The sequence below is a fragment of the Eubalaena glacialis genome, chromosome 13 (genome assembly GCF_028564815.1).
Source record: "Eubalaena glacialis isolate mEubGla1 chromosome 13, mEubGla1.1.hap2.+ XY, whole genome shotgun sequence".
NCBI classification, from domain to species: domain Eukaryota; kingdom Metazoa; phylum Chordata; class Mammalia; order Artiodactyla; family Balaenidae; genus Eubalaena; species Eubalaena glacialis.
In genome coordinates, this window is record NC_083728.1 from 17,173,813 (window position 1) to 17,199,216 (window position 25,404).

General features: G+C 49.9%; 2 protein-coding genes across 5 annotated transcripts in view; both read right to left on the reverse strand.

Annotated features, from left to right (window-relative positions):
- IFT52 (intraflagellar transport 52) overlaps positions 1-1,766 on the reverse strand; it is a 32,508-nt gene extending 30,742 nt beyond the window's left edge. The window contains exon 1 of the mRNA XM_061209268.1: positions 1,597-1,766. Coding sequence (XP_061065251.1) covers positions 1,597-1,617 — 21 coding nt within the window. The 5' untranslated portion in view covers positions 1,618-1,766. The remainder of the gene's footprint in view (positions 1-1,596) is intronic.
- Positions 1,767-3,223: 1,457 nt separating this feature from the next.
- SGK2 (serum/glucocorticoid regulated kinase 2) lies at positions 3,224-25,003 on the reverse strand. 4 transcript variants are annotated; one of them, XM_061210036.1, is made up of 15 exons: positions 24,887-25,003; positions 19,339-19,591; positions 18,134-18,193; positions 17,544-17,593; positions 16,981-17,038; positions 16,690-16,773; positions 15,248-15,379; positions 14,054-14,166; positions 13,722-13,758; positions 12,588-12,674; positions 10,053-10,148; positions 9,219-9,374; positions 6,995-7,084; positions 5,397-5,602; positions 3,224-3,600 (listed from the first exon to the last, which is right to left on the reverse strand). In XM_061210036.1, exons 3-14 carry the CDS (start codon positions 18,167-18,169, stop codon positions 5,438-5,440), a joined length of 1,104 nt encoding a protein of 367 aa, XP_061066019.1. In that variant the 5' UTR covers positions 18,170-18,193; positions 19,339-19,591; positions 24,887-25,003; the 3' UTR covers positions 3,224-3,600; positions 5,397-5,437. The 4 variants fall into 4 exon arrangements, with proteins under 4 accessions (XP_061066019.1, XP_061066017.1, XP_061066016.1 ...); XM_061210034.1 differs by lacking the exons at positions 19,339-19,591; positions 24,887-25,003 and adding an exon at positions 17,774-17,880 and having other exon boundaries at positions 18,134-18,184; XM_061210033.1 differs by lacking the exons at positions 18,134-18,193; positions 19,339-19,591; positions 24,887-25,003 and adding an exon at positions 17,774-17,887.
- Positions 25,004-25,404: the final 401 nt, after the last annotated feature.

A 25,404-nucleotide genomic window follows, 5' to 3' on the forward strand; every position in this document is an offset into this window, starting at 1 on the left:
TTTAAACTGCTGCACAGCATTCCATTTTATGGATGTACTGAAATTTATGTAACCACTCGTATACTGATTGACATGTTTTTTTCCCCACATTTTTGCTAGTAGAAGAATACTACAAACATCATCTTTGAACATGATTTTTTGTGCACTTTGCATATCTATAGGATAAATTCCTACCTGTTGAATGGCTAAGTAAATTATTTCCAAATTGTCCTCCAAAAAATTGTACTAATTTTTACTTCCACTAATGCTAATACATTTGTTTCCACACAATCCTAATTTTAATTTTTTTAATCTTTGCAAATAAGATAGGCAAAAAAAATCCTTATTATTTTAATTTGCACTTTGAAATTAGTGAGATGGCCGTCTTTCACTGTTTATATTGGCCACTTGTATTTCTTCTGATTTTCTTGTTCATATACTCTGCTATTGGGTTTTAAATTTTTCTAATTGATCATTAAGTAAATACTTCCATAACTTTGTCTTTAGACTTAGCTGCTGGTCGTTTTTTTTGGTTTAGTTTGCTTGAATTTTGCAGGCCACACAGAAAGTTTTAAATGTTATAGAGTCGAAAGCATTAATCTTTTCCTTTCTGGATTGCGTGACATATTTAGAAGAGTTTTTACCGTGCTAAGATTATAAATACATCCAACAATGCTTTCTCCTAGTACTTTTATGATGTCAAAATTTTTAAGACTTAAATTTTAGTCCATTTGGACTTTATTTTGGTGCTTTAATTTTGTTATTGTTTTAATTACTAGCAAGCTGCCTGACACCAATCCATCCTTTCTATGCTAATTTAAAATACCACCTTGCCTATATAATAAATCCCTAAAAACTGAATTTTATTATGAATTCTATACATTCTAGCTGCCTGTAAGTTCCTGCCCAGTTCCATACTATTTTAATTACTACAGCTTTATAATATGTATGTTATAATACTTGGTGGTGCTGATACGAGCTAATCTCTCTTATTACTCTTAAGTTTTAGAATTTTTCTCGTTAGTCCCACATACTTATTTTTTAGGTTGAACTTTAAAATCATTTTGTCAGGTTAAAAAAAAAAATTCCCCCATGATCCCACCACAGCTATCTTTTCATGTTCCATTCCATCCATGCCCATGCTTATTTTCACAGTGTACATACAACATTGTATTCTGCTTTCTGATTAGGTTAGTGGTTGCGTGGTTATGCCATAATAAACTCAATCTTCATGAGCATCTTTTCACTTTTTGCCATCGTAGACCCTACTGAAATGTACATATTTCTGCTTCTGCCATTAATTATTTTTCCCGTAGGACAGATTCCTAAGAGCAGGATACCTAGAAAAAGGGACTAGGATGTCACGTTATGGTTTCTTGTCCAATGCTCTTTCATACTCAGCAGGATGACTAAACATCTCCCAGCCAAAGGCGAGTTAGATTCGAGCCCAGTCTGAGGTCCGGGATCCGGGCCTATATCTGCGCCCCCCCTTTTACTTTACCCTAGCGGACCTCGATTTTCTCTAAGACGGGCCCAGCGGCCTCGAGGACAGTCCGGCGAGGCCCTCGCCAATTTCCAACGCCTCGGCCGGCTCACCACGGTCGGAGTCCGTCTTACCTGAGGCCCAGTGACCACCATCTTCACCTGACGCCGCCCAGCATCCCGCGGCCAGGTATCCAAGGCCGCTTAGCAACTGCGGAGGCGAAGCTGCGCGCTGGAAGGGCGTGGACCCGGGCGTGGATCTACCTCCGGAGCGACGTGATGACAACAGGCCGGAAGAGGCCGATTTACCCAGCTAGCGAGGAGGGAGAAGTATGGGTGGGGGCAAGGGGCGGGACTAATGTGGGACTGTACCATTATTTTAGATGAGGGGTAAATCCAAATAGAATGTGGATTAACTTTAGGCCAAAGATAAACTCATTTCATTTTCTCCTTTAATACCCAGTCTCTTTAAAGCCTGATAAAAATGATAGGCCCCAAGGGCCCAAACTTCGCCCCACCCGGAGGGAGGAGACTAGTGGAGGCTTCCGGCGGAGAGTGCGGAGGGCCCAGCTTTGATCCCAAGGGCGCAGGCGCAGAGCGGTGGCCCGACGGGTGGCGGAGCTTTGCGGCTGCGGCCGTGTGCCGGGGTCGCCCTGCTGAGAATGCGGGACTCGAGGCACGGCGCGCGTTATAGGAAGGTTTCAGCGCCCTGGGAGGTCGGGGAGGACCTCCAGGAGGAGGGGGGCAGGTTTTGTGGTGAGGATGGGAATATGAGATAGTTCTTTCTGTTTGATTTGCCCCGCATCTCTGAGCGCAACAGTGCCACGCCCAGGATGTGGCGGTGAACCAGCCTCTGGGCATCCCCTGGCGGCGAGTTAGACCTGACCAGATTCTACCAAAAAATAAAAATATAAACTGTTTTAAGGGAGCTGTGAGAGGCCGAAGCTGGGCAGACAGGGGTCCCCGTTGAGCAGAAAAGTGAGAGAAGAATGGTTCATTAAGGCAAGGGTTGGGGAAGGGCATTTGGGCAGAAGGAACTGCTTATGCGGAAGAGCCATCGCCAAGTACGGTTTGCCCCGCTGTCGCCGTGAAAATGAGAAACCAGACGCCGGTAACCACAAACAGGCAACCCTTCTCCCCAGGGGAGGGCTCAGTGCCTGCCCTGAGGGAGCGTGGACGTGTGTGCAATGCAGCTGTCTCGCCGGCTCAAACCGATGAGAGCAGAGACTTTAGAATTTTTGTTACAGTCTTCAGCGGGTACAGAGTAGTCGGAGTTTTAGGGTCTTAAAACACACACACTGCTCCTGTTGCTTTTTCACAACTACTGTGACTGCAAAGTTAAAAAGTGAAGTAGAGGGTGATTGTGATTTCTCTTCCTGAGGATGCTGTCTATTGGTACCAAATTGGGTGAATACAGTTTGCAGTCAGTCTTTGCCAGCAGACCAAAAAAGTAGCTGCCCAGAGCACTTCTTCCACTATTGGAGGTTGTAGACAGAGCAAGGGCCTTAGAATCAGCTGCCACCAAGTTCAGTTCCTGGCTGTGCGTTGTACCATCTGGGTGACCTTGGGCAAGTTGCTTACTATCTCTGAGTGAAAGTTTCTTAACCTGTAAAGTGAGGTTAATAATTTCTAAATCCTGGCTTATTGTGAGTATTGTAGATAATGCATATGCAGCTCAGAATGTGCTAAATAAACCAAGGTGTGAACATATCTGTTCTGATATTGAACAGATCAATTCAAGATTCATAATTTTTCGTTTTTATTTTCTATCCTGGTGAAAATTTCATGATTTTACAGTCTTAGAACAGATAGAACCATTACGTGTTTCACAACCCATAGCAGGTTGTATACTTTGACAATACTATCACATTTCTGACAACTACGCTCTGTTGCTTTTTGCTTTGGGAAGTTGGGGGGATTTTGGCCTCTCCCTCATCACAGTTCACATTTGTCTATTAGCAGACGCTACTAAGATGGAAATCAAATCATAGTGTTTCTCTCAGAATTCACAGCACATATCAAAGGATAATAGTAGCTCTTCTTGACTCAGCTTTGATCCCCAGTAGGTCAGTGTCAGTGTCATTGGTGTGTTTTCCATGGTCTTCCAGCTTCATCCCCCATAATTCCTGGGGCAGGGGGCTGGGTAAACAAAAATGTAAGGCAAAGAGTGGGACTGAGTTAAGAGGAAAAGGCAGTAAAATCACCAGCACACACTGATGTTAAGAAAGTTCTTCTCTTGTTCACAAATCAGAAAGCTAATAAGACCACCATGAAGTAGGTGATGAACCACAAGCTTGTGAAAAAGACTTTTGTTGCACTGAAATAAGGCAGCAAGATCCATCAGATAAGTGCAGGGTGTCCTGGACTCATGGGGTGTTATATGCTCACATTCTGTCCAATCAGAATTGCTTTTAGAAATGGCTTATCACCAGGACTGTACCAGCCCCAGCCTGGGCTCCCTATGGCCCTAGACCTGCCAAACATACAGAGGTATGTGAGGTAGAGCACAGCATGAACTTGGCAGCCAGGCTCAGACGATGAGCATCCAATTGAATGCCTCCTCTTCAAGACCCCGTTTCCTATAACCCGGCTTGGCTCTCCTTAGAGATTTTGAAAGTCATTCTGCTTGGATCTAACAGAGTGAGAGGCAGACCAGCACAAAGGTTACCTGTGAGAGCCCCAGAGTCAGCTTATATGGCTCCAAGTCCCAGCTCTGGCCCTTATTAGCTATGTGACCTCCAGGCAGGGTACAACTTCTCTGACTCTGTTTCTTCATTGGTAAAAAGGGGATAGTTCCTACCTTGGGGTTGTTTTGATGAAAACTGAGACTTGAAAAAGTCTAGCACAGAAACTGGTTCAGCATAGGCAGATGTTCTCAAGCTGACTTTGACCAGTTAAGCAAAAAAGGAGTGGTTAACGGGATCAGAATCTCTCAAAATCATTGGGAAAACTAGAGAATAAGACTCAAGGATTCCCAGGAATGACAGGAATGATGCTGCAGCACTGATCTGATGAGGAAACTGATGCTGCCAATAAGTACCAATTGCTATATCATTGCCACTTCTACACCAGGAACTCAGCTTTGTGGGTGTTGTTACCGCAGCTACCACATGAAAGAGAGCTCCCAGTTCCTTCCTTGAGTCAAAAATCTGGCACAGGTGCATCCTGAGGCCACATGCCTGGGCCCGAGCCGCAGGGGGGGCTGGGAAAGTTAGTATCTAGTATTTTCAGCTACTGTAAGTGGAGGTAGTTATTGCCTCTCATGGCTCATAAAACAGGAGATTCCCTGAATATAGGAAGAGGTTCAGATGCCCGGCAGACAAACCTAACAAATGTGCAATCCACCCACCCAAAGAAAGACATCATCGACATAGAAAAATAAGAAGGTGTTGGGTGATACCCTATAGGCTTGTTACATCTCCGTCATTTTATACATTGAGATCAAAATCCAAACACCAAGAGACCCTCTGGTAAAGAGGTGCTGGTTGCCTACCCAACATTTCCCCCTTCTCTCTTAGTGTTGGAACCCCTGTGTTACTGTGGGGAGTAATGTGCCCGGTTAATCAGACATATATCCCAACCTCCATTACAGGTAAGGTGGATGGCTACTGAGATGCAAGCAGAAGTCATTGGGTGGGGCTGCTGGGGAAGCTCTATAAAGGTGCCCTTTTGCCGTTTCCTCCTTTTTCCCTGCCCAGGACACAGAAGCAGTGGTTAGAGCTCCAGCACCATTTCATGATAATATAATAATCCTAATAGTAGAAGCCACTTGCCAAGGACGGCAGAGCAGAAATACAGAAAGCCTCTGACGACCTGTCATACCAGTCCTGGACCACCTAACATCACCTATATTTTATGGGCTGGGAAAAAAAAAATCTTATTTAAGCCATTGTTACTCTGGGTCTGTGTGACTAGCAGCTGAAGGTAATTCTTACAGATACAAGCTGGCTTCAGTGGTTTCACAGGTGCTCCTCTTCTAGCAATCTAAGACGGCATCATCCTCCGGTGCATAGGAAAATCCCAGGAAGGCACTTGAGGCCCCAGAACTGCTGGCCATAGTGTCGGGAGTGCAGCCAATGGACTTTGACACAGCTTCTTGGGTGAACTCTGGGTCAAAGTGTTTCAAGTCAGCAGGTCCTGCCTGTGAATATAAGCCAATGATAAGAAAGGAACACTGGGGTCAGAGCTGCCAAAGCAGCCCACAGCCATGAGAGAGACGTCAGTGCTGCCCTCTGAGTGCCCCAGGGGCATCCTTACTTAATTGTCACTTATTCATGCATTTACATTGGTCATTGTATTCCATGAGGTCCAATAACAATCTATCAATTCCTCCATCCCCCACCCCAGCACCCTACCTGCTCCACACCAACCCTCCAGACGCTGCTGGTAGGAAGTAGATTGTGACATGAATGCAGTATGAATCAAGGACATAAAAAATGTGCACAACAGATACAGTACAGAGAACAAACTAGTGGTTCCCAGAGGCAAGAGGGGTGGGAGGAAGGGCAAAATAGGTGAAGGGGATTAAGAGGTACAAACTACTAGGTATAAAATAAATAAGTTACAAGGATATAATGGACAGCACAGGGAATATAGTAATACTTTATAATAACTTCGTATGGAGTATAATGTATAAAAATATCAAATTACTATGTTGTACACCTGAAACTAATATAATACTGTAAGTCAACTATATCTCAATAATAAATAAATAAAAATACATTCACATTCTGTGACTTGGTAATTCCCCAATTGGAATCCATCTTAAGGAAATAATCACAACTGTGGGCATAGATATACACTTAAAGCTATTCATCAGTCCATTATGATAAAGAAAAAATGGTAATAACCTCAAGTTCACAATTAGGAATGTGGTAGAATAAATTATGTTGCCAACATAGGGCTGAAATATTATACAGTCACTTAAAATCATACTTATAATGTCTTATATGACTTAGGTAAATAATGACATAGTTTTTAGCAAAAAGAAAGAGGGGAGATATGATATTTATATATATGAAGTGTGACCTATGTAAAAAACATAGAAAAGACTTGAAGGAAACATGCCAGTGGTGCTTTCTCCTGGCTAGTGAGATAATAAGCTTTTTCTCCTTGATGCTTTAAACATCTGTTTTATACACTTTCTAGAATGAATACATGCCATTTTTATTATCAGGAAAAAAGCTAAACATAGAAAGAAAATCTTTACAGGGCTTAGTTCTGTCTGGGTGTGCTCCATGACACAGCGCTTTAAAAACTGTAAAGAGCTCTGCGATGAGGGTTATTGGTGCTAAAAGTAAAGAAGTGGCAGCCTGGCTCCTCACACAGAGCTCTACTGGCAGTCAGGACTTCTGGGCTCTAGACCCAATTCTGCCTCTAACTTATGGGGTGGCCTTGGACAAATCATTGAGCCTCTTGGACCCTTGGTTCTCCCATCTGTAGAAAGAGAGCAGGCTCAGATACCCTCCCCAGATACCCTCCAAGCTTCTATCAGCCCTGGGAATCCAGAATCTAGAATGTGAAGACCTCTTACCACATTTGGGTTGAAGGGTGGAGTCAGCCTCTTGTGGTACAAGTCGTCCCAGTTTATGGGGCTGAAGAATACATGGTTCTTTATCTCAAGCTGCAGGAAGAAGGTGCTGATCAGAAGTAGCCCTTTCCATTGGCGTTCCCACACCACCTCACATGCCTCGGAGCTCCAACTCTTTGGCAACTGGTTGTCAAGCCCTAAACTCTTCACTAGGAAGGTAACTTGCCGTTCTGGCTGGTTTCCTGGGACAAAGGATTGTCTGCAGTTAGACTTCTCCCCTTCGCCATTATCTCGAACTCCAGCCTTCTCCTCGTAGCAGTTGTTTATTCCACAGCTATTTACTGAGCACCTACTCTGTACCATACTAGGCTGTAGAGGTATGTCAGTGAACAAGACAGCAGAACCTGCTCTTGGGGGCCCCGGGGGATCTTGGGGACCCCCTGTCCCCAATTCTGCTTCAGTGCATCCTGACTCTTCCAGAATTCTAACCAGAGAAATAGAGCAAATCGACTCACTAAGGAAGATTTGGGAAATAAAGCCCCAAGAAAAGCTGCAGTTTCCCAAAGATCCAGAATTTAGGATTCAGCCCTGGGCGTGATTCACCACCTCTTTCCTAATCCAAACCAGTGCTGGCACGAAGTTCCACCTGTTCCAGCAGGACCCTCTCTCTATCTGTGTTTCTCAAAGAATGATTCTCTGGCTCCATATCAAAACCCCCCGGGGGGTTGCTAAAAAGCCAGATCCAAACTATTTCCAGACGAACACCCAAGAAACTGGTAACACTCATTGCCCCCAAATTTAAAAAACTCAGTGGCTGGAGGGACTTTTTCTGAATATCCTTTGGATTTTGATCTATGGGAATGTATACCTTATTTTAAAAATCATACATTTTTTTTTTAAGTATTTGTTTTTTATTTATTTATTTATGGCTGTGTTGGGTCTTCGTTTCTGTGTGAGGGCTTTCTCTAGTTGTGGCAAGCGGGGACCACTCTTCATCGCGGTGCGCGGGCCTCTCACTATCGCGGCCTCTCTTGTTGCGGAGCACAGGCTCCAGACGCGCAGGCTCAGTCGTTGTGGCTCACGGGCCTAGTTGCTCCGCGGCATGTGGGATCCTCCCAGACCAGGGCTCGAACCCGTGTCCCCTGCATTGGCAGGCAGATTCTCAACCACTGCGCCACCAGGGAAGCCCCCATACATATTTTTTAAGATGCAAATTTCCTCTGGGAAGGAGGGGACCTGTCTTCATGAAAGCCCTGTTCTTTAAGCTGTCCAGGGATGGGTAGGCAAATGCCCTAAATGTTGTTACACTTCACAGTATCTGGCATATAGGGCAGTTTGTACAAACACTTAAAAAGCACTACGTGCCAGACACTGGCCTAAGTGTTTGTATATATTATTTAATCTTCATAAGAGCTATGAACTGGGTGCTGTTATTACAGATGGGGAAACAGGCGCACAGAGAGAGGTTAGCCATGTGCCCAGGGTCCTGCACCTAGTAATTGGTAGAGGGGGTATCTGAACCCAGGTAGTCTGTCTCACAATCCATGCATCTCAACTTCTACGCTAGAAGAGCAAACTTCTAGGGAGCATGCACAGTTGGGAAAAATTATGAACCATAATATACAAAAAGGCCAAAAACCAACTGCCACTTCTGAGGTGCTGGGAGAAAAAGCAGGATACCGGGCATGAGCCCTGCACACAACACCACCAAGGGGGTGGGCAGATCACCTAAGCCACCCCTCCTGCCCAACCCACAGATCTGCCCCTACTCTCACCCCATTTAAGGAACGAGTCCACCCTCCTCAGAGAGCAAGCAAGGGCACCTGTTACTTTCTTTTGCCCCCTCGTGCTATATAGCACAAGTCCCAAGAAAGCCTTGCCTGAATTCCTGTCTGGCCTCTTATCGTTTTGTCACACTCTGTAATAATTTGTGTTTGTTTGTCTGCCTTCCCCTCATAAACTTAATAAGGGCAGAGGCCCAGTCTAACGAATCCCTAGCATTTAGCTCAATGCCTGGCACATAGTAGGTGCTCCATAAATACTGGTTGAATAAAAGTGTTCGAATGAAGGAAATAAGTATGCAGCAGCAGCTGTGAATCTCCAAATGTGTGAATTAGCAGTTCCTGGTTTTAGAAAACAGCTGGATGCATGTCACTGCTTCTGGGTTGCCTCTGCAGGAGGCTGAGAGCCCCACAAGGGGCCAGTGCTCCGCTGGCAGGTCACTTACAAAGTCTGTTTTGGAGCCCAGCCGCTGCCTCTGGTCCTTGTGAAGAAGGGCTTGCAGGAGGTCGCAGGCGGCCACTGTCCGGCCCCCAGGGATCCGTAGCGGCTGGTTCAGAATGTTCTCATACATCTGGGACACATCTTGGCTGTAGAAGGGCGGCTGGTGAGAGAGAGAGAGAGAGACGGGAGGATCATCCATGCTAAAGTGGGCATGGTTCTCAGGGACACTTGGAGCAAAGTGGGCAGCCGGAAGGATTCAGCCAGACCTGTGTCTGTGCGATGGCTCACCTGGCAGATTGGAGAGAGACAGAGACCTAAGGGCATCCAGCACAGCGGACAGGCTGTTAGGAAGGCCAAGAAGTCTCTCCCCACCAGTGTGAGGCTTGTGGATCCCCCAGGTGCCTCCTCTATCCCATGTCTCTTAATCCAGCTTGTGCAACGACTTTGCACTTTGCAAAGTTAACAGTTTCCTGTCATCATTTCATCCCAGCCTCACAACCATCCTTTGAGACAGGTGGTAATTTTTCAGATGAGAAGAGCAGGCAGCCTAGGATTGGGTCCAGGGGCTGGTTCCACAACCTCCCAGCACTGTGACCTTTCTGGGTCTCAGTTTCCTTGTCATAAGGCACCACAGGAGTAACATGTGAGACGGTATATTGTAAAGTGCGGAATTGACTTTATTGAAAAAATATATCTAATCCTTGTATTCACTTTGGCATCATCTTTTTTCAGCTTGGAGAAGAGTGATGGCTCATTCAGTTCCTCAAGGAGCCTGAGGAGGCCACACAAGGGACAGATCCACCCCCATCTCTTCCAGAGTCCGCTATACCCCACTCACCAGGCCGTGCAGCATCTCGTAGAGAACAGCCCCCAAGGACCACCAATCCACTGCCCGATCATAAGGCTCTTTACGAAGCACTTCTGGAGCCAGGTACTGTTGAGGGGAAATACATTTATCTGAAAGACACTCAGCCTCTGTCTCCCCATTTGTAAGCAAGGCACTTGGAGGAAAAGCTCAACAGCGGTTGATCCTGCTGTGATATTTACTTGTCTGTGCATATGTTTATTCAGCATCCATTTGTCAAAGACCTGATTTGCATGGGGCTCTTTGCCAGTGTGCTAGGGACATAGAAGAGATCAGGCAGGACTGCCCTGTACAGTTGTATGCGTTGTGCACCACACAAAAGTACCAGCCAAAGGGGTAAAGGGAGCTGCAAGCCTGGCTATGATCAACTTACCAAGCCATAATCCTAGTATAGGGGTGCATCTGACAACTGACATATATTTATTTATTTTAAAATTTTATTTATTTATTGTTTATGGCCATGTTGTGTCTTTGTTGCTGTGCAGGCTTTCTCTAGCTGCAGTAAGTGGGGGCTACTCTTTGCTGCGGTGTGCGGGCTTCTCATTGCAGTGGCTTCTCCTGTTGTGGAACACGGACTCTAGGTGCACGGGCTTCAGTAGTTGTGGCACATGGGCTTAGTTGTTATGCGGCGTGTGGGATCTTCCCGGACCAGGGCTCGAACCCATGTCCCCTGCATTGGCAGGTGGATTCTTAACCACTGTGCCACCAGGGAAGTCCCAACTGACATATATTTAAAGGGGAATTTTTTGGGCATTTTTCTGCCCAAAGTGGGTGCCTTTATCGAATTTGCTCAAAAGCATCCAATCAGTGTCTTGGGACTAGGAAAGCCCTGGGAATACTCACGGGGTAGTGGGAAGACTAACGGATAAAGTGTAAGTCAGTGTGGCACATGCTTGCACTGGAATTCTTAGTAACAGATGAATGGAAAGGAGTCAGGAAAGAGGAGGTGGCGCTTGAGTTTTTCCTGACAGCTGAATGCGTGCCTTGTATCTGTGCCTTGCGCAAGGAGAGAACCTGAGGCAGAGCTGTGCTTCCTGCCAAACCCGAGGGCTTGGTGGCCTCTTAGCCTAGTGTCTCTGCCACTGAGGAAAGGGGTCTCAGCAACAGACAAAGCCACTTCGAGAGACTGTGCGTATGGAGAGGGGCAGGGAATTACGCAGACCTGAGCCCTACTGGGTGTGTGGTCACGAGCAGGTCATTGAACCTCCTAGAACCTTGGTTTCCTCATCCACATAATGGGACCGCAGAATCCCTCCCTAGGGGCTGTGTTAAGGACACATGCTAACATATGTGTTACCCCTTGAACAATGGGAGCAACTGTGGTTACTCCTGTCTGTGCTCCCGGCACCATGGCAGTGGCTGAGTCATGGAAGAGACTTGTCAGGGCCACATGTCTCCGACACCATCCAAGGTGCCGTATCCCCTGCTCCTCGCCCCAGCAGTGTCCAAGGAAGGGACGGCTGGGCTTTTAGGCTTTGGGAGGCCAGTTCTGTCCGTGGACGCCCTGCCATACCCAAACATAGACAATAGCTCCTGCTTAGAGAGGCCGTCTGTCCATCAGCTCCCCTAAAACCAAATTGAGGAGACAGCTGAAACCTGAGACCCAGATTCTCAAGCGCATGGAGAAAAACAAAAGCTAAATTCCTGTCCCATGCCAGTTTGGGAGGACTTGCCAGCCCTTCAGCCTCAGTCCCCCACCCCCAATCCAGACATCTGTCCAAGCAGCTGGGAAACCCTTTGGGCCCAAGGTCCAAGGAGTTTAAGGAGTTTAAGGAAAGGTTTTTAACCCCAAAGCTGCAGGGAGGCCTTGGCAGGACAGAGAGATGTATGTGAATTACTGCTGAGACTCGCAAATTTTAACCCTCCAGGATCTTGGTGGCTGGAAGAAGGAGGTAGACCAGTGTCTTTACCCTTCCAAACCTCGATCTTAACTGTCAGGCCAGGGCCTCCTGTGGCACATGGACTTCACCCTGTAGGGCAGTGCTGTCCAATACAGTAGCTACTAGCCACGCATGACTGCCGAACATTTGAAATGTGGCTGATCTGAGCTGAGAGGGACCATAAGTATAAAAGGCACACCAGATCAAAGACTTAGTTAGAAAAAAAAGAATAAAATATTTCAACAATTTTATGTTGATTGTATGTTGACATGATACTATTTTGCCTGTGTTGGGTTAAATAAAATATATTACAAAATTGATTTCTCCTCTTTCTTTTTTGTTTTTAAATGTGGTTGCTGGAAATTTTTAAATTGCATATATGGTTTGCATTTCTGTTTCTATTTCTATCGGACAGCACTGCTGCAGAGTTTCACCAGCCGGGTCCCAGCAGCCCCTAGAACTGGTGCCCCCATGACACGGAGGAGGGAACCAAGGCTGAGTGTACAGCCAGCTCGGGAAAGTGCTTGGGTGGAAGAAGTGAGTGCCTCTGGTATAACCTGGTGGCCCTAACCAGGAGCTGTGGCCTCATCCACTCCCAGCCTTGCCCCTCCCAGGAGGTTTAGCTTACCTCGGGGGTGCCACAAAATGTGGACGTGGTCTCCTCGGGCTCTACACCTTCCTTGCAGAGGCCAAAATCCGTCAGCACCACGTGTCCCTATAGAGGAGGGAGGGCAGGGGTGGGAGAGTGGTCTGAGCCAAAGGTATACCCAGGTCTATCCCCAAAGCCCAGATGCCACATCTGGGGCAGCGGCCACGGGGTCTGATGTCCCTGGCAAAGGCACGGGCTGGCGGCTCCACTCAGAGACTCAGTGCTTCTAACCTGGATGCTAAGAGCAGCACAGGGACCAGGTGGGGAGATGGCATTGCACTGTCCACCCCCAGCTCATCACAAACTCAGATCGACAACCTACAACAGCAGCAGTTCCAGAATGTTCTCGCTGGAGGGGCCTAGTGGCAGCAGCCCCCTTAACAGAGGGCTGGGGACCCAGCAAGCACGCCTTGTGGCAGCTGAGCGAGAGGGTGGTTGGTAGAGCAGTGAGTGGATGCTGCAGGGCTCTGTCCAGATCCCCTCTGTAGGAGCTGTCCCGTCCATCCCTCCATGCTGGGCCATTGCCCTCATCCAAAGTCATGCCCCCTCTCAAGGGGCAATCCCCATCCAATGACTGGTCAATGTAGGGGCACAGATGCCCAGCCTCCTTGCCTCAGTTTGGAACAGTTCTAAAGAGCCATCCCAGCTCAGGCCCACCCCACCCCTGTCAGATCAGCTGAGGAGGCCTCACTTGCAACCACAGGGCAGGTGAGCTTCTTCCTCTGCCCAGTCCTGCCTCCTCACCCCCTTAAACGTGGATCTCTTGAGAGCGTTCCCCAGGAAACTTCTGCACCCAGCGCTCCATCTCAGAGTCTATTTCCAGGGAACACAGTCTATGACATGGAAGGACTACAAAATCCTCGAGCCTCCACATGGCTCCACCCCTGCCCCCCACCCCGTATACACATACATGCACATGGATACGTAGCCACGTGTACACATAACGCACATGCGTGTACATATATGCGTGTATGTGTGTATACAGGCGTAGGCACACATGCGCACACATACTTGAATGCGTCCCTAGCCACATGCACGCATGCACAATGCGTGCACACACGCTCATGGGCACACAGCACACACGCGCGCGTGCACACACACATACCCACCAACCTGGCAGTCCAAAAGAATGTTCTCTGGTTTCAGGTCCCTGCAGAAAATGAGAGAAAAGGGCGCTGTGATGTCACAGCTGCTTAGTGACGTGAGCTGGGGACCGGGGTCCTGCAAGAAGACTATTCATGGAGATGCAGAGATGCGCAGGGAGAGCCCGAGGAGGATGGGCACTCAATCCCAGGAAGGAGGAGGCTCCCCCTCGCTGGTGGGCCCTCCTCCTCAGACAGAGGACCAAGTTCACCAGGATTTCAGCAGGATCTGGGGGTCCATACAACGCCTGGCTGTTGGGGCAGAAGGGCCAGGCCTAGCTCTGAGCCACAGGCAGGCCTCACCTGTAAATGATGTTGAGGGAGTGCAGGTAGCCAATGGCGCTGGCCACCTCGGCGGCGTAAAACCGGGCCCGGGGCTCCAGGAACCGGCGCTCCCGCTGCAGGTGGAAGAAGAGCTGGAGGGGGAGGAGACATGTGAGCGGGTTCCTGGGGGACTCCAGCTCCTCGAGTGGGGGGTGGGGGGCAGCTGGCCAAGTGACCCACTCTCTAAGCTGCAATGTCCTCATACAAGGAAGGGCATGCTGGCCCCTGCCCCACAAAGCGGGCAAAGTGTCAGCAGGAAAGATGAATTAACAGGCATGGAGCACCTGCTGAGTTTCAGGCTCCAGCCAGACCCTTTCACGTCTCTAATCTCCTTTAATCTTCCTGACTACCTTCCAGGTATCAAGTAGGAGGCCAGTTTCACAGAAAAGGAAACTGGAAGAGTCAGAGCAGTCAGGTGACTGGCCCAAGGTCACGTACTGTAATTGGCAGAGCTGTGATGTGAACCTGGGTGCGTCAAAGATGTGCTTTTCCTCCAACCCAGGTGATAAAATGATTATGATGGTCAAACTGAGCCTGGGTTAGATCTGCTCCCGGGCCAGTTGCTTTGGTCTATTTGGCTGGCAAAGAAAGCCCTTTACCTCCACCAGGGAATTTAGGGATGCAGGACAAAAACTTCCCTCTTGGCATCAGGCTAAAGAGCATGAGGTCACACAGGTTAAATCTGGGGTCACTGAGAAGGGCCATCTTGTCATCTTGCTCGGAGAGGCAGAAGAGGGAGCCCAGCTTACCCCAGCTGTGCTTCTGGGTCACCAGGTGGCCTCAGATCATTCCCACAGGGACTGGTCACTCCCATGCAGTGGTCTTTGGTGTAAGATGGGGGCATTAGAAATCCTGACCACAGAGCTCCTCTAACATTGACTTTTCCCAGGTCCACTGAAGGGATTCTGGGCAGCTCTGCATGGAAGTCAAGTAATGATAATGGCTGGGAGTTAGATAGACCTGCCTTCAAATCCTGGCTCTGCCGGGTACAGGCTGAGTGGCCTTGAGCAAGTGAGTTACCTGCCAGAGCCTCGGTTTTTTTTCAGCTGCAGAATGGGTCGGCTGTAAGGATGAGGAGAGATTGTTCCAGAACCTGGGGCACCATGAGTATGTGGGATGGAAAGCTCCTGCTGAGAGCCGGGCAGGGAAGGCGCCAGGTGGACCTATACCCACCTCTCCCCCGTTGACATAGTCCAGCACAAAGTAGAGCTTCTCCGGCGTCTGGAAGGAGTAGCGCAGGCCCACGAGGAAGGGGTGGCACATGTTCTTCAGGAGCACGCTGCGCTCCGCCATGATATGGCTCTGCTGCAGAGTCACACAGACGGGCCGTGTCACCGCCTACACGGCCACCTCACCCGGGACCTTCTCGTGCCCCTGCTGAAACACCCAGCGTGGCTCCTCACTGCCCTCAAAGCCAAGCCCAGGCTCCTTGCTTAGCATTCAGGACTCTGTGTGGTCCACCTCATCCCCGACCAGTCCACGTGGGTGCACCTCCAGCCCTGGATCCAAATGCCCCGCCCCCCTCCCTGGGACAGTTAGCAAAGCTATGTGAATACCGCATAAATGAGTCCCAAGGACAATCCTGCAGAGGCAAGAAGCTGAGCACTATCCACATTCAGCCTTGGTTGCTGTCCCCCTGCCAGGATGCCGTTTTCAGACCATCAAAATCCTATCTTCAAGGCCAGCTGCGAGGCCATCTCCCTCAGCTTTCTGAAGGACACCTGCCCTTCGATGTCCTTGTTAGCATTAATTCCCTCTCCTGAGTCCTCCAACTTGACATTCAGTTCTCTCTCAGGGCCCGCTCTGTCCTTCTCATGGAGTTGGTGTTAAGAGACTCAAGTCAGGGCTTCCCTGGTGGCGCAGTGGTTAAGAACCCGCCTGTCAATGCAGGGGACACGGGTTCGAGCCCTGGCCTGGGAAGATCCCACATGCCGTGGAGCAACTAAGCCCGTGCGCCACAACTACTGAGCCTGCGCTCTAGAGCCCGCAAGCCACAACTACTGAGCCCACGTGCCACAACTACTGAAGCCTGCGTGCCTAGAGCCCGTGCTCCACAACAAGAGAAGCCACGACAATGAGAAGCCTGCTCACCGCAACGAAGAGCAGCCCCTGCTCACCGTAACTAAAGAAAGCCTGCGCGCAGCAACGAAGACCCAACACAGCCAAAAATAAATAAATAAATAAATAATTAATTAATTAAAAAAAAAAAGAGCCCTTCTCTTAAAAAAAAAAAAAAAAGAGAGACTCAAGTCAGCAGAAGTATCTAGAACTCCCAGATGGCTGGAGCTTGAAGGGCCTTTGGAGAGCCTGAAGTGTGACCCCCACGTTGCACAGATGGGGAGGCTGGCACCTGACAGAGCAGAGGACTGGTCCACCATGGAGCCCTGAATCTTTAGGGCAAGGCAGAGGGCCGGGCCGGGTCACCTGCAGGCCCTTGGGATAAGGCGGCTAGCCCGCCTTCCTGGAGAAGGGTCAGCATCCCGGGTACCACCTGGCCCCCCTGCTGGGCCACCTCTGTGCCCAGAGTTGGGACTCATCTTTGGAAGCCACCTGAGGCTGGGGGCGGGGGGCCGTCAAGAAGCAGAGAGGAGATGCCTGGGTCCAAGCCCTGGTACCTCTTTCTTCTTTAAGATGGACTTTTTCTGTAGCACCTTCACTGCGTAGAACATCCCGTCGGACTTGTGCTTGGCCAGTAGGACCTGAGCAGAAAGACGAATGCAGAACCCGTGGGTGACTACTCCTCCAGGCTTTGTATTTCTCGATGGCAGTGCAGGTCTCCAGCCCCTGCCCTGCGCCCATGATTCTGCAGGTTGTAAGCTCCCTCTCTGCATGTGCAAGTAACAGCAGGGGGCAGAAGAGGCCGGAGAAGGGGAGACCCAGGCCTTCCATGCTCACGGGTCACTCACCTTCCCGTAGTTTCCTTTGCCAATGACTTTGAGGAAGTCGAAGTCGGTGGGCCGGGCACTGGGGGACGAGGGAGGAACACGGGTCAGCATTTGCAAGCTTGGGAAACTTGATGCTTTAGTTCAAATCAGAGCTTCTTTTTAACTTTGAAGCTGGAGAAGGCAGGGAGCTTTCTAAGAACGCCATGTTCTCCCAGCCAAGAGGGTCTTATAAGACTGGCCCCTGCCCCTGGGGATCTCACAATCGAGTAAAAACAGACAAGGTCGGGAGAAAACCAGACACAACAGCATAAAAGGCAAAGGAATCTGACCTCCAAAGACTGAGAAGGGCCTGGAGGGTGGGGAGCTGCTAGTAATGCAGACTTTGGGGGGATACTTCAGCCACAGGGCTCAGCATGGGCAGAGGCTGGGGAATTAGTGGGAGATGAAGCTAGGGGCCGGTCCTAGGCCCAGATGGCAGAAGATCTTGACACTGGACCAGAGAATTGGACTATATTCCCAAGGTGAGGGGGAGCCAGGTATGAGGGGAGCTCGGGAGGAAAGTTATATGAGAGATGAGAACTCACTTTGGGTTGGCTGAAGGCCCCAGGTTGATATTCCCATTGGCCCTTGGGGGCTAAAGACGTTTAAAGAAAGAAGTGATTAAAATCAGAGGGTCCCTACTCCTTGGCCCCCTCTCTTTCCCCTGGTCCAAGCCCTGCTCCTTTTCCAATATCTCTACTAGGCTTCTTCCCTCCCTCCCTCCCTCCCTCCCTTCCTTCTTTCCATCCACCTGCCAACCCACCCACCATCTCACCTGCTTCACACAACAGCCTTGGGAGGCTGCTGGCCGTTGTACCAAATGTGAGCGTGAGGAAACTGAAGCCCAGAGAAGAGCCATCCAAGGACTTCCAGGATGCCCCACTGGCATGAGAACACAGGTGTCCTCAGGTCCAATCCCATGATTTTCCACCCCATTTACTTCTTGAAGCCCTTGCCCAAGTCTCTTCTCTCTTTACCCTGCAAACGGCCCAGTTCTGTGGGCTCACAGCGATCCCTGTGGGCACCCCCAGTCCTGGGACAGCCCACCCGGCTGACTGGGACTTCCAGGGATTTCCTCAGCCTTGGGAGGAAGTGAGCCCCCTGGTGGTCGGTGGGGGAACCAAGACCCACTCACCTGCAGACTGGGGGTCCCAGCCGGGCTAGAGTCCATCTTGTAACAGTGATCAGGTGGGCTCTGGGGACACAAGGAGAAGCAGGATGATAGAGCTGTTGTTGGGGAATTAGTGTCACCTGTCTGGGGCCTTAGGCACCGCTGCCCTCTCCACCCTTCCCCAACCCAGACACCTGCCCGAGGCCAGCAACCCCTGCGTGGGACAAGAAATGATATCCCCTGGACCCAGCCTCTCCCATCAAACGTCTCAGGAGGTAGAGAGGGAGGACGGTCAGGGGTGGCCCCTCCTAGGCTGAGTCTTTTCAAGGGTTGAGGACAGCCAGGGCAGCAAGATCCTTGTGAGCCAGGGCAACTGTGGATATCTGGGGTGGCCAAGGCTGGAAGGACTCTTGCAGAGCATGAAGTCTGAACCCTTCCCCCCATTTCACTGGTGGGGAGTCTGAGGCCCAGAAAGGGACTTGCCTAGGGTCCCACAGCTTGTGAGGGGCAGGCTGGGCTCCCCCAGATCCTGTACAGGCATGTTGCAACCCTGGATCCCTGTGGACAGCCCCTGGCTGGGCTCTGTGCTGACTATTATCTCTCTGCCACAGAGACTTCCGCCTAATGTCTCTGGAAGGGCAGCTGCCCTGGGGACCTTGGGCCAGAGCCATGGACAGACCCACTGACCTATGTCTATTTGAGATGAAACAGTGGAGAGTGTGACCAACAGTCTCTGTGGCCAGGAGCATATGTCTTCCCTGCCCCCAGCCTGCAGGGTGGAGGAGGCCGGTATGTCCAGGCCCTGGCTCAGCGTGCCCAGGACCCCATAGCCCTATTCCTGCTTGGAAGATCAAGGCCAAGAACCAAGATCTCACCTGAGAACCCAGTTGCTCGTGGGGGCTGCTGGGCACTGTGCATCCCAGGACCACAGCTTTGGCCTACTGTGGGACCTGGGCTGCAGTAGAGACCACCCGTCTTTACAAGGGGGTCCCTGGAGCAATCACCCCCTGGCCTTCTTGGGAGCTGAGATAGTGACCACAGGGGAAGCGAGGGAATGGCCCAGCCCTGTGGAGACCTGAGAGAGTGAGCCACAGAACTGCCCAGATAGGGAGTGCGGCCTGGCTTCAGCCAGTGCCCCGTACCTGTGCTCCCGCAGACAGCCCACACGCCCCCCTGGCCTGGCCCTGACAGCCCCTCTGCCAGGCCCCGGCCTCCCCAGCCCCACGTACCTGCGCAGCCTGAGGAGAGGCCGCTGGGAGAACCAGTTGTTGGAGCCGGAGGATGGGCAGTGGACAAGAGAGCCTCTCTCTGTTCTCCCAACAAGGGCCGAAGTGTCTGTGCCTGGCGCCGGCCCGGCCCCGGCACCCGGCACCCAGCTCGGAACTCCCGGCCGCAGCAAGGGGGCTGTTGATGTCACGCGGGAGCCAGCGGGGCTTAAGAAGGGACCGAAGACCTCTGTTCCCTCGGGGACATCGCCTCCCCCTGGGGGGTGTGGGTGGAATGGGGTGAGCGACAGCTGCCGGAGAGCCCGGGCGACTCTGGGGCTTGTTAGAATGCGTGTGAGCGTGTGGGGCAAGGAGTGTGTGTGCAGGTGTTTCGTGCAGAAATGTGTGTCCGTGTGTCTGTCTGTCTGGTGTATCAGTGTGTCCCTGTATGTCAGGGTATTTGTGCATCAGTGTGACCACGTTTGTATAATTTTGTCGGTGTGTCTGTACATCTGTGACTCTCTGTTCTCACTGTGTGGAGATGTGCTTCAATGAGTCTCTATGTAGTGTAGTGTGTGGACGTGGCAGTGCGTACCTCTATATATGTTAACGTGCTGTGTGTATATGTGTAAGTGTGAGTCTGTGTGATACCTGTGTGTGACAGTCGTCGTGTGTCTGTGTTCATATCGGTGCATATCAGTAAATTGTGTGTGTGTGCTGTATGTGTGTGTATGTGTGTGTGTGTGTAGGGGGCCTGTCTGTGAGGAGACAGGTTCCCCAGGGCCTACCAAGGCCTGGTGCAGACCATCTAGGGCTGAAGGTGAGGTTCCAGAGACCTCACCGTGGCAGCCGAGAGCCCTTTGCCTCCCAAGAACATGCAGGTGTTTCAGCGCCCGGGTGTCTGGTTCAGTCAGCGTGGCCTTGGTCTTTGCTGAACACCTGGCCCTTTGGGCCTTTCCCTGCCGACCCCCCGGGGCTCTGGCCGCTGTCTCCAGGGCAGGGCTGGTTGGCTGTGTAAGATCCAGGAAGCAGGGTCCTGGTGGCACCCTGGTGCACGAAGGCCTTGCTGCCTGGTGCGATAATCAGGTACTCACAGGGTCCCTTCCTCTCTCCCACGGAGGTTATATGGGGTGTTCTGGGGAATGAAGGAGTTGACAGGGCCTGACACAGCTCCTGCCCTTCTGGAACTTTCTGTGTGGTTACCACATGCCACACCCAGACCTCTGTAGTTCACCACAGGGTGGGTATCTGTGCAGCTGGGGCCGAGGGGGTTGGTCAGGGAGGGACCTAAGCCCAATGGCCTTGGGGGTTCTCTGTGGGCTCCGAAGCGGGGGTGTCATACAAGGAAAACCCAAGAACTGTATCAGAGCTCTCCATTTTTTAAGAACTGAAATGTTGAACCAATACACAGATGGACAGGATATCATGTTGGCAAAACAAATGCCCAGAACAAGGACATTTCTTTCCAATGACAAGACGCTGATGCAGCCTTCATTTAGGAGCACTGCTTAGAACAGGAAAACAATAATGAAAATAATAATAACCTCAGTGTCCCACCGTAGGGCACTTCAGAATACCCGCCGGCTGTAATAGCTCCCTCTCTGGAACTTACATCCCTCTTGAGAGACTGTCCCACTGCTATGTTCCCTTCTCAGTTAAAGTCCTTGAAAGAGTTGTCTGGACTTAGTCCCCTCTCCTCCTCCTTTTCTCTCTTGAACCCATTCCAAAGAGGCTGTCATCCCAACATGCCTCCAAAAGAGTGGACCAATGACCTCCTGTGCCAGAGCCAGCGATGGATTCTTTGTCCTCATCTAAGTCAGTGTCTCTGAGGACATAACCTGCTTTTCGCAGCTGGCTTGAGGATCTCCCGGTTTCCCTCCTGCCTCGTGGATTGCTCCTTCTTCAGATCTTCCACTGGATTCCCCTCTTTTTTACCCTGAAACACTGGCCCGGCCTCTATCTATACTTGTTCCCCAGTAGACCACAACCAGTTTAATGGTTTTAAGTGTCAACTAAACGCCACAATTTCCAAACTCATCTCTCTAGTTCTGCTTCTCTCCTGACTCTGGCTTCTCCGACACTTCACTAGTTAGATGCCTAGAGGCGCTTCACTCTTAACATGTCCAAAACGAAAGTCTTGACCCTTATTCCTTCCACTCTGCCCCAGACTGCTCCTCCCTCTGACATCCATCTCAGTAATGGTACTACCACCTACTCGAAAGTTCAAGCCACCAACTCGGAAATCATTCTAGAAACTCTGCACCCTCATCCCTCCTCCATTCCACCATGAAATCCCATTAGACTCCACCTTCAAAATATACCCAGAAACTACTGCAACCTGTCCTGAGCCACCATCATCACTTGCGTGGATTATTGTCCTAGCATCCCTACTGTGTCCCTATTTCTTTTTTTTTTTTAATTAATTTTTATTGGAGTAGAGTTGCTTTACAATGTTGGGTTCGTTTCTGCTCTACAGCAAAGTGAATCAGTTATATGTATACATATATCCCCTCCTTTTTGGATTTCCTTCCCATTTAGGTCAGCACAGATCATTGAGTAGAGTTCCCTGTGCTAAACAGTAGGTTCTCATTACTTATCTATTTTGTACATAGTAGTATATGTATGTCAATCCCAATCTCCCAATTCGTCCCACCCCTCTCTTCCCTCCTTGGTAACCATAAGTTTGTTCTCTACATTTGTAATTCTATTTCTGTTTTGCCAATAAGTTCATCTGTACTATTTTTCTAGATTCCACATATAAGCGATATTACACAATGTTTGTTTTTCTCCTTCTGACTTACTTCACTCTGTATGACACTCTCTAGGTCCATCCATGTCTCTGCAAATGACACTATATTGTTCCTTTTTATGGCTGAGTAATATTCCATTGTATATATGCCTGTGTCCCTATTTCTATCTTGAGCCTCTACTATCTTTCTTCACCAAAGCCAGAGTGACTCTTTAAAACTGGAAATCAGATCACGTGACTTTGTTGCTCAAAAACTCCATTGTTCTTCCCACCACACTTAGATTCAGATCCAAAGTCTTTACCACGGTCAACAAGATTCCACGTGACCTGGCTCCCATCTCCATCTCCACCTGGGTCTCCAGGCCCTCCCTCTCACTACGCTAGAATCTTTTTGCTGTTCCTCAAACACACAGAGCGCCCTCTAGCCTCCTGTCCCTTGCACCTATGTTTCCCTCTGCTTAGAATATTCTTCCCCCAGATGTCTGCATGGCTGGCTTCCACTAACATCACAGAGGTCTCTGCTCAAATGTCACCTCTCAGAGAGGACTTTTCTGATTGCGCATAACTGATTGTCCCGGTTTGTCTCGGACCTATGGGTTTCCTGGGATGTGAGACTTTCAGTGCTTAAACCAGTACAGTCCTGGGCAAACCAGGATGGTTGGCCACACCGCAATACAAGTCCCACCGGTTCCCCATCCACATTTTCTGCTTTATATTTTGCTTTGTAACACATCACTCTCTGACACCTTATCCTGCAACTCTTTAATTGTTTATTTTCTGTCTTGAACTAGAACATCGGCTCTGCAAGGGCAAAGACTTTTCTTGTTCACTGTTGAATCTCCAGCATCTAGGTCAGAACCTGGAATATGGTTGGTGCTCAGTACCTATTTGACTAATGAATCAAGGGATGAACTGATAAGATAAATTATAGTACATACATAAAATGGAAAATTACCCAGCTAAAAAATGGTATACAAGGGTTTCCCTGGTGGTACAGTGGTTAAGAATCCTCCTGCCAATGCAGGGGACACAGGTTCGAGCCCTGGTCTGGGAAGATCCCACATGCTGTGGAGCAACTAAACCCGCGCGCCACAGCTACTGAGCCTGTACTCCAGAGTCCGCGAACCACAACTACTGAAGCCTGTGCGCCTAGAGCCCGTGCTCTGCAACAAGAGAAGCCATTGCAACGAGAAGCCTGCGCGCCGCAATGAAGAGGAGTCCCTGCTCACTACAACTAGAGAAAGCCCGCGTGCAGCAACGAAAACCCAACGCAGCCAAAAATAAATAAATAAAATAAATAAATTTATTTTAAAAATGGTATACAAGCCTATGTGAATCAAAACAGGAACATACATGTGATACAATGTCAAGGCAAAAAGCAGGTTTCCAAATGGTAGGTGACCAGGAATACCATCTTTGTAAAGAAAGTAAAGACATGCACATGACCACCAAAAAAACGGCTGGAGGGACATGACCCAAGGTGGCAGTGGGTTAGGTTCTTTTTTATCTTCGTACCACTGTGTAAAAATTCTCAAAGTGTTGCTGTTCACTTAATACTTAGGTACTAAGTCCCGGTGGGAGCTTTGACATGCTTGCTGCCCCCAAACACACTCTCCCATCCCCTTGACTGTGACTCCCACACCTGAGCAAACTCTCAGCATCTTTCTCTCCTGGTACCACTGCCCTCTGATTTTTCTGGCCAGAGGCTGAATGAACATCGATACTTTTTCCCCGACTCTTCAGACCTACAGAGACCCCTGCAAACTCCCGGGGGGGTGGGGTGGGTAGTCCAAGCTCCTCCGTGACCCCTCCAGCCTGTTCCTCCCCCTTACTTGCCCCAGCCTAGACTTGCACCCCTCTGCCCCGTCACTACACTGACCTGCCCCCATCTCCCTGGACCTGCTGAATGCGGTGAATGCAGTGGTAGTGCAGGTGGTGTCACACAGCTCCCTCTTCTTGGAACACTCCCCTGACCAATCTGGTCTGCTCAGATAACCTTTGCATCTGTCCTCACTCACCTTCCCCAGAAGCCCCGCCAGACCACCCCCAGTGCCATGAACCCTAGCTCCCTTCCTTGTGCCCACTTCTGTTATTACACTGTCTTCACTCTACCGTCATTTACTCCTTTACAAGCCTGCCTGCCCAGTGCCTAGAAATGACATACCAATGACAGTGCATACCAACTGGGTCTTATTTTTTTCCTGCAGTGCCGTGGGTTAGGAACTATCATCATTGCTGTTTTAAAGAGGAGGAAACAGGCACAGAGAGGCGAAGTGACTTGACTGAGACATCTAGGTAGTAAATGATATAACTGGGTTTTGAACCCAGGCAGTCTGACTCCAAAGCCCATGGCCTGGAATGTCAGGAAGAAGTTAGGAATTTAGAAAAGAAAGGAATGAAGTTAGTGGGAAGGTAGTTAGGATTAAATGGGTTAGTTAGGAAGGAAGAAAATTAGGCAGCTGAGAAGGCAGAGAATTAGTTGAGAGGGAAGGAAGGAAAGGAGCAAAGAAGGGATGGAGGGGGACTTCCCCGGCGGTCCAGTGGTTAAGACTCCACGCTTCCACTGCAGGGGGTTTGGGTTCGATCTCTGGTCGGGGAACTAAAGATCCCACAAAAAAAAAAAAAAGAAAAAAGAAGAAGAAGAAGGAAGGGAGGAGGGAAATGATAGAAAACATGAAGGAAGGGAGTTAGCAAGGAGGGTGTTAGGAAGGAAAGGAAGTCAATAGGGTAGTTAGAAAGGAAATTAGCTAGGTAACTAGTTCCCCAGTTTGGTAGACCAATAGGCCGGCCGGCAGGTGCCCTGCTCACGGCTGAGCCGCTCACCTGAGAACGCTGGATCCCAGCTCAGGTCCTGGGCAGCAGCCCCGTGCCCAGCTCTGCCTTCCGGCCTCTCTGCATGGTCGCTCTGACCTGAAACCCAACCCTGACTTGCCGAACAACCTTCCTGGTCAGGAGCGACCTGTCACCCACTCGCTCAGGCTCCCAAACCAGCTGAAGTTCAACCTCCCAGCCCTGCTGGCTGGGAACCGGCTGCAGGGCTTTCCGGTTACTAATTAACCGCTGGACCTGAATCACGACGCTGGCTGCTCCCACTGGCTCCTCCACGGGGCCCTGCCCTGGGGACCCTTTTGAAAAAGGTACAGCACAGCTTAAGTTGTGTGACCTTGGGCAAGCGACTCCAGCTCCCTGAGCCTCGTGTGAATCGGTGATGACGGTGTGTGTTCTGCCTTACAGGGAGGAGCTCTGAAGGCCCTTTAACACCGCCACCTTTCACCCTCTGAAATCTTCCCTCCGCCCCCCTCCACCGACCCCCACCTCCAATTCCAGCTCAGATGCTGACT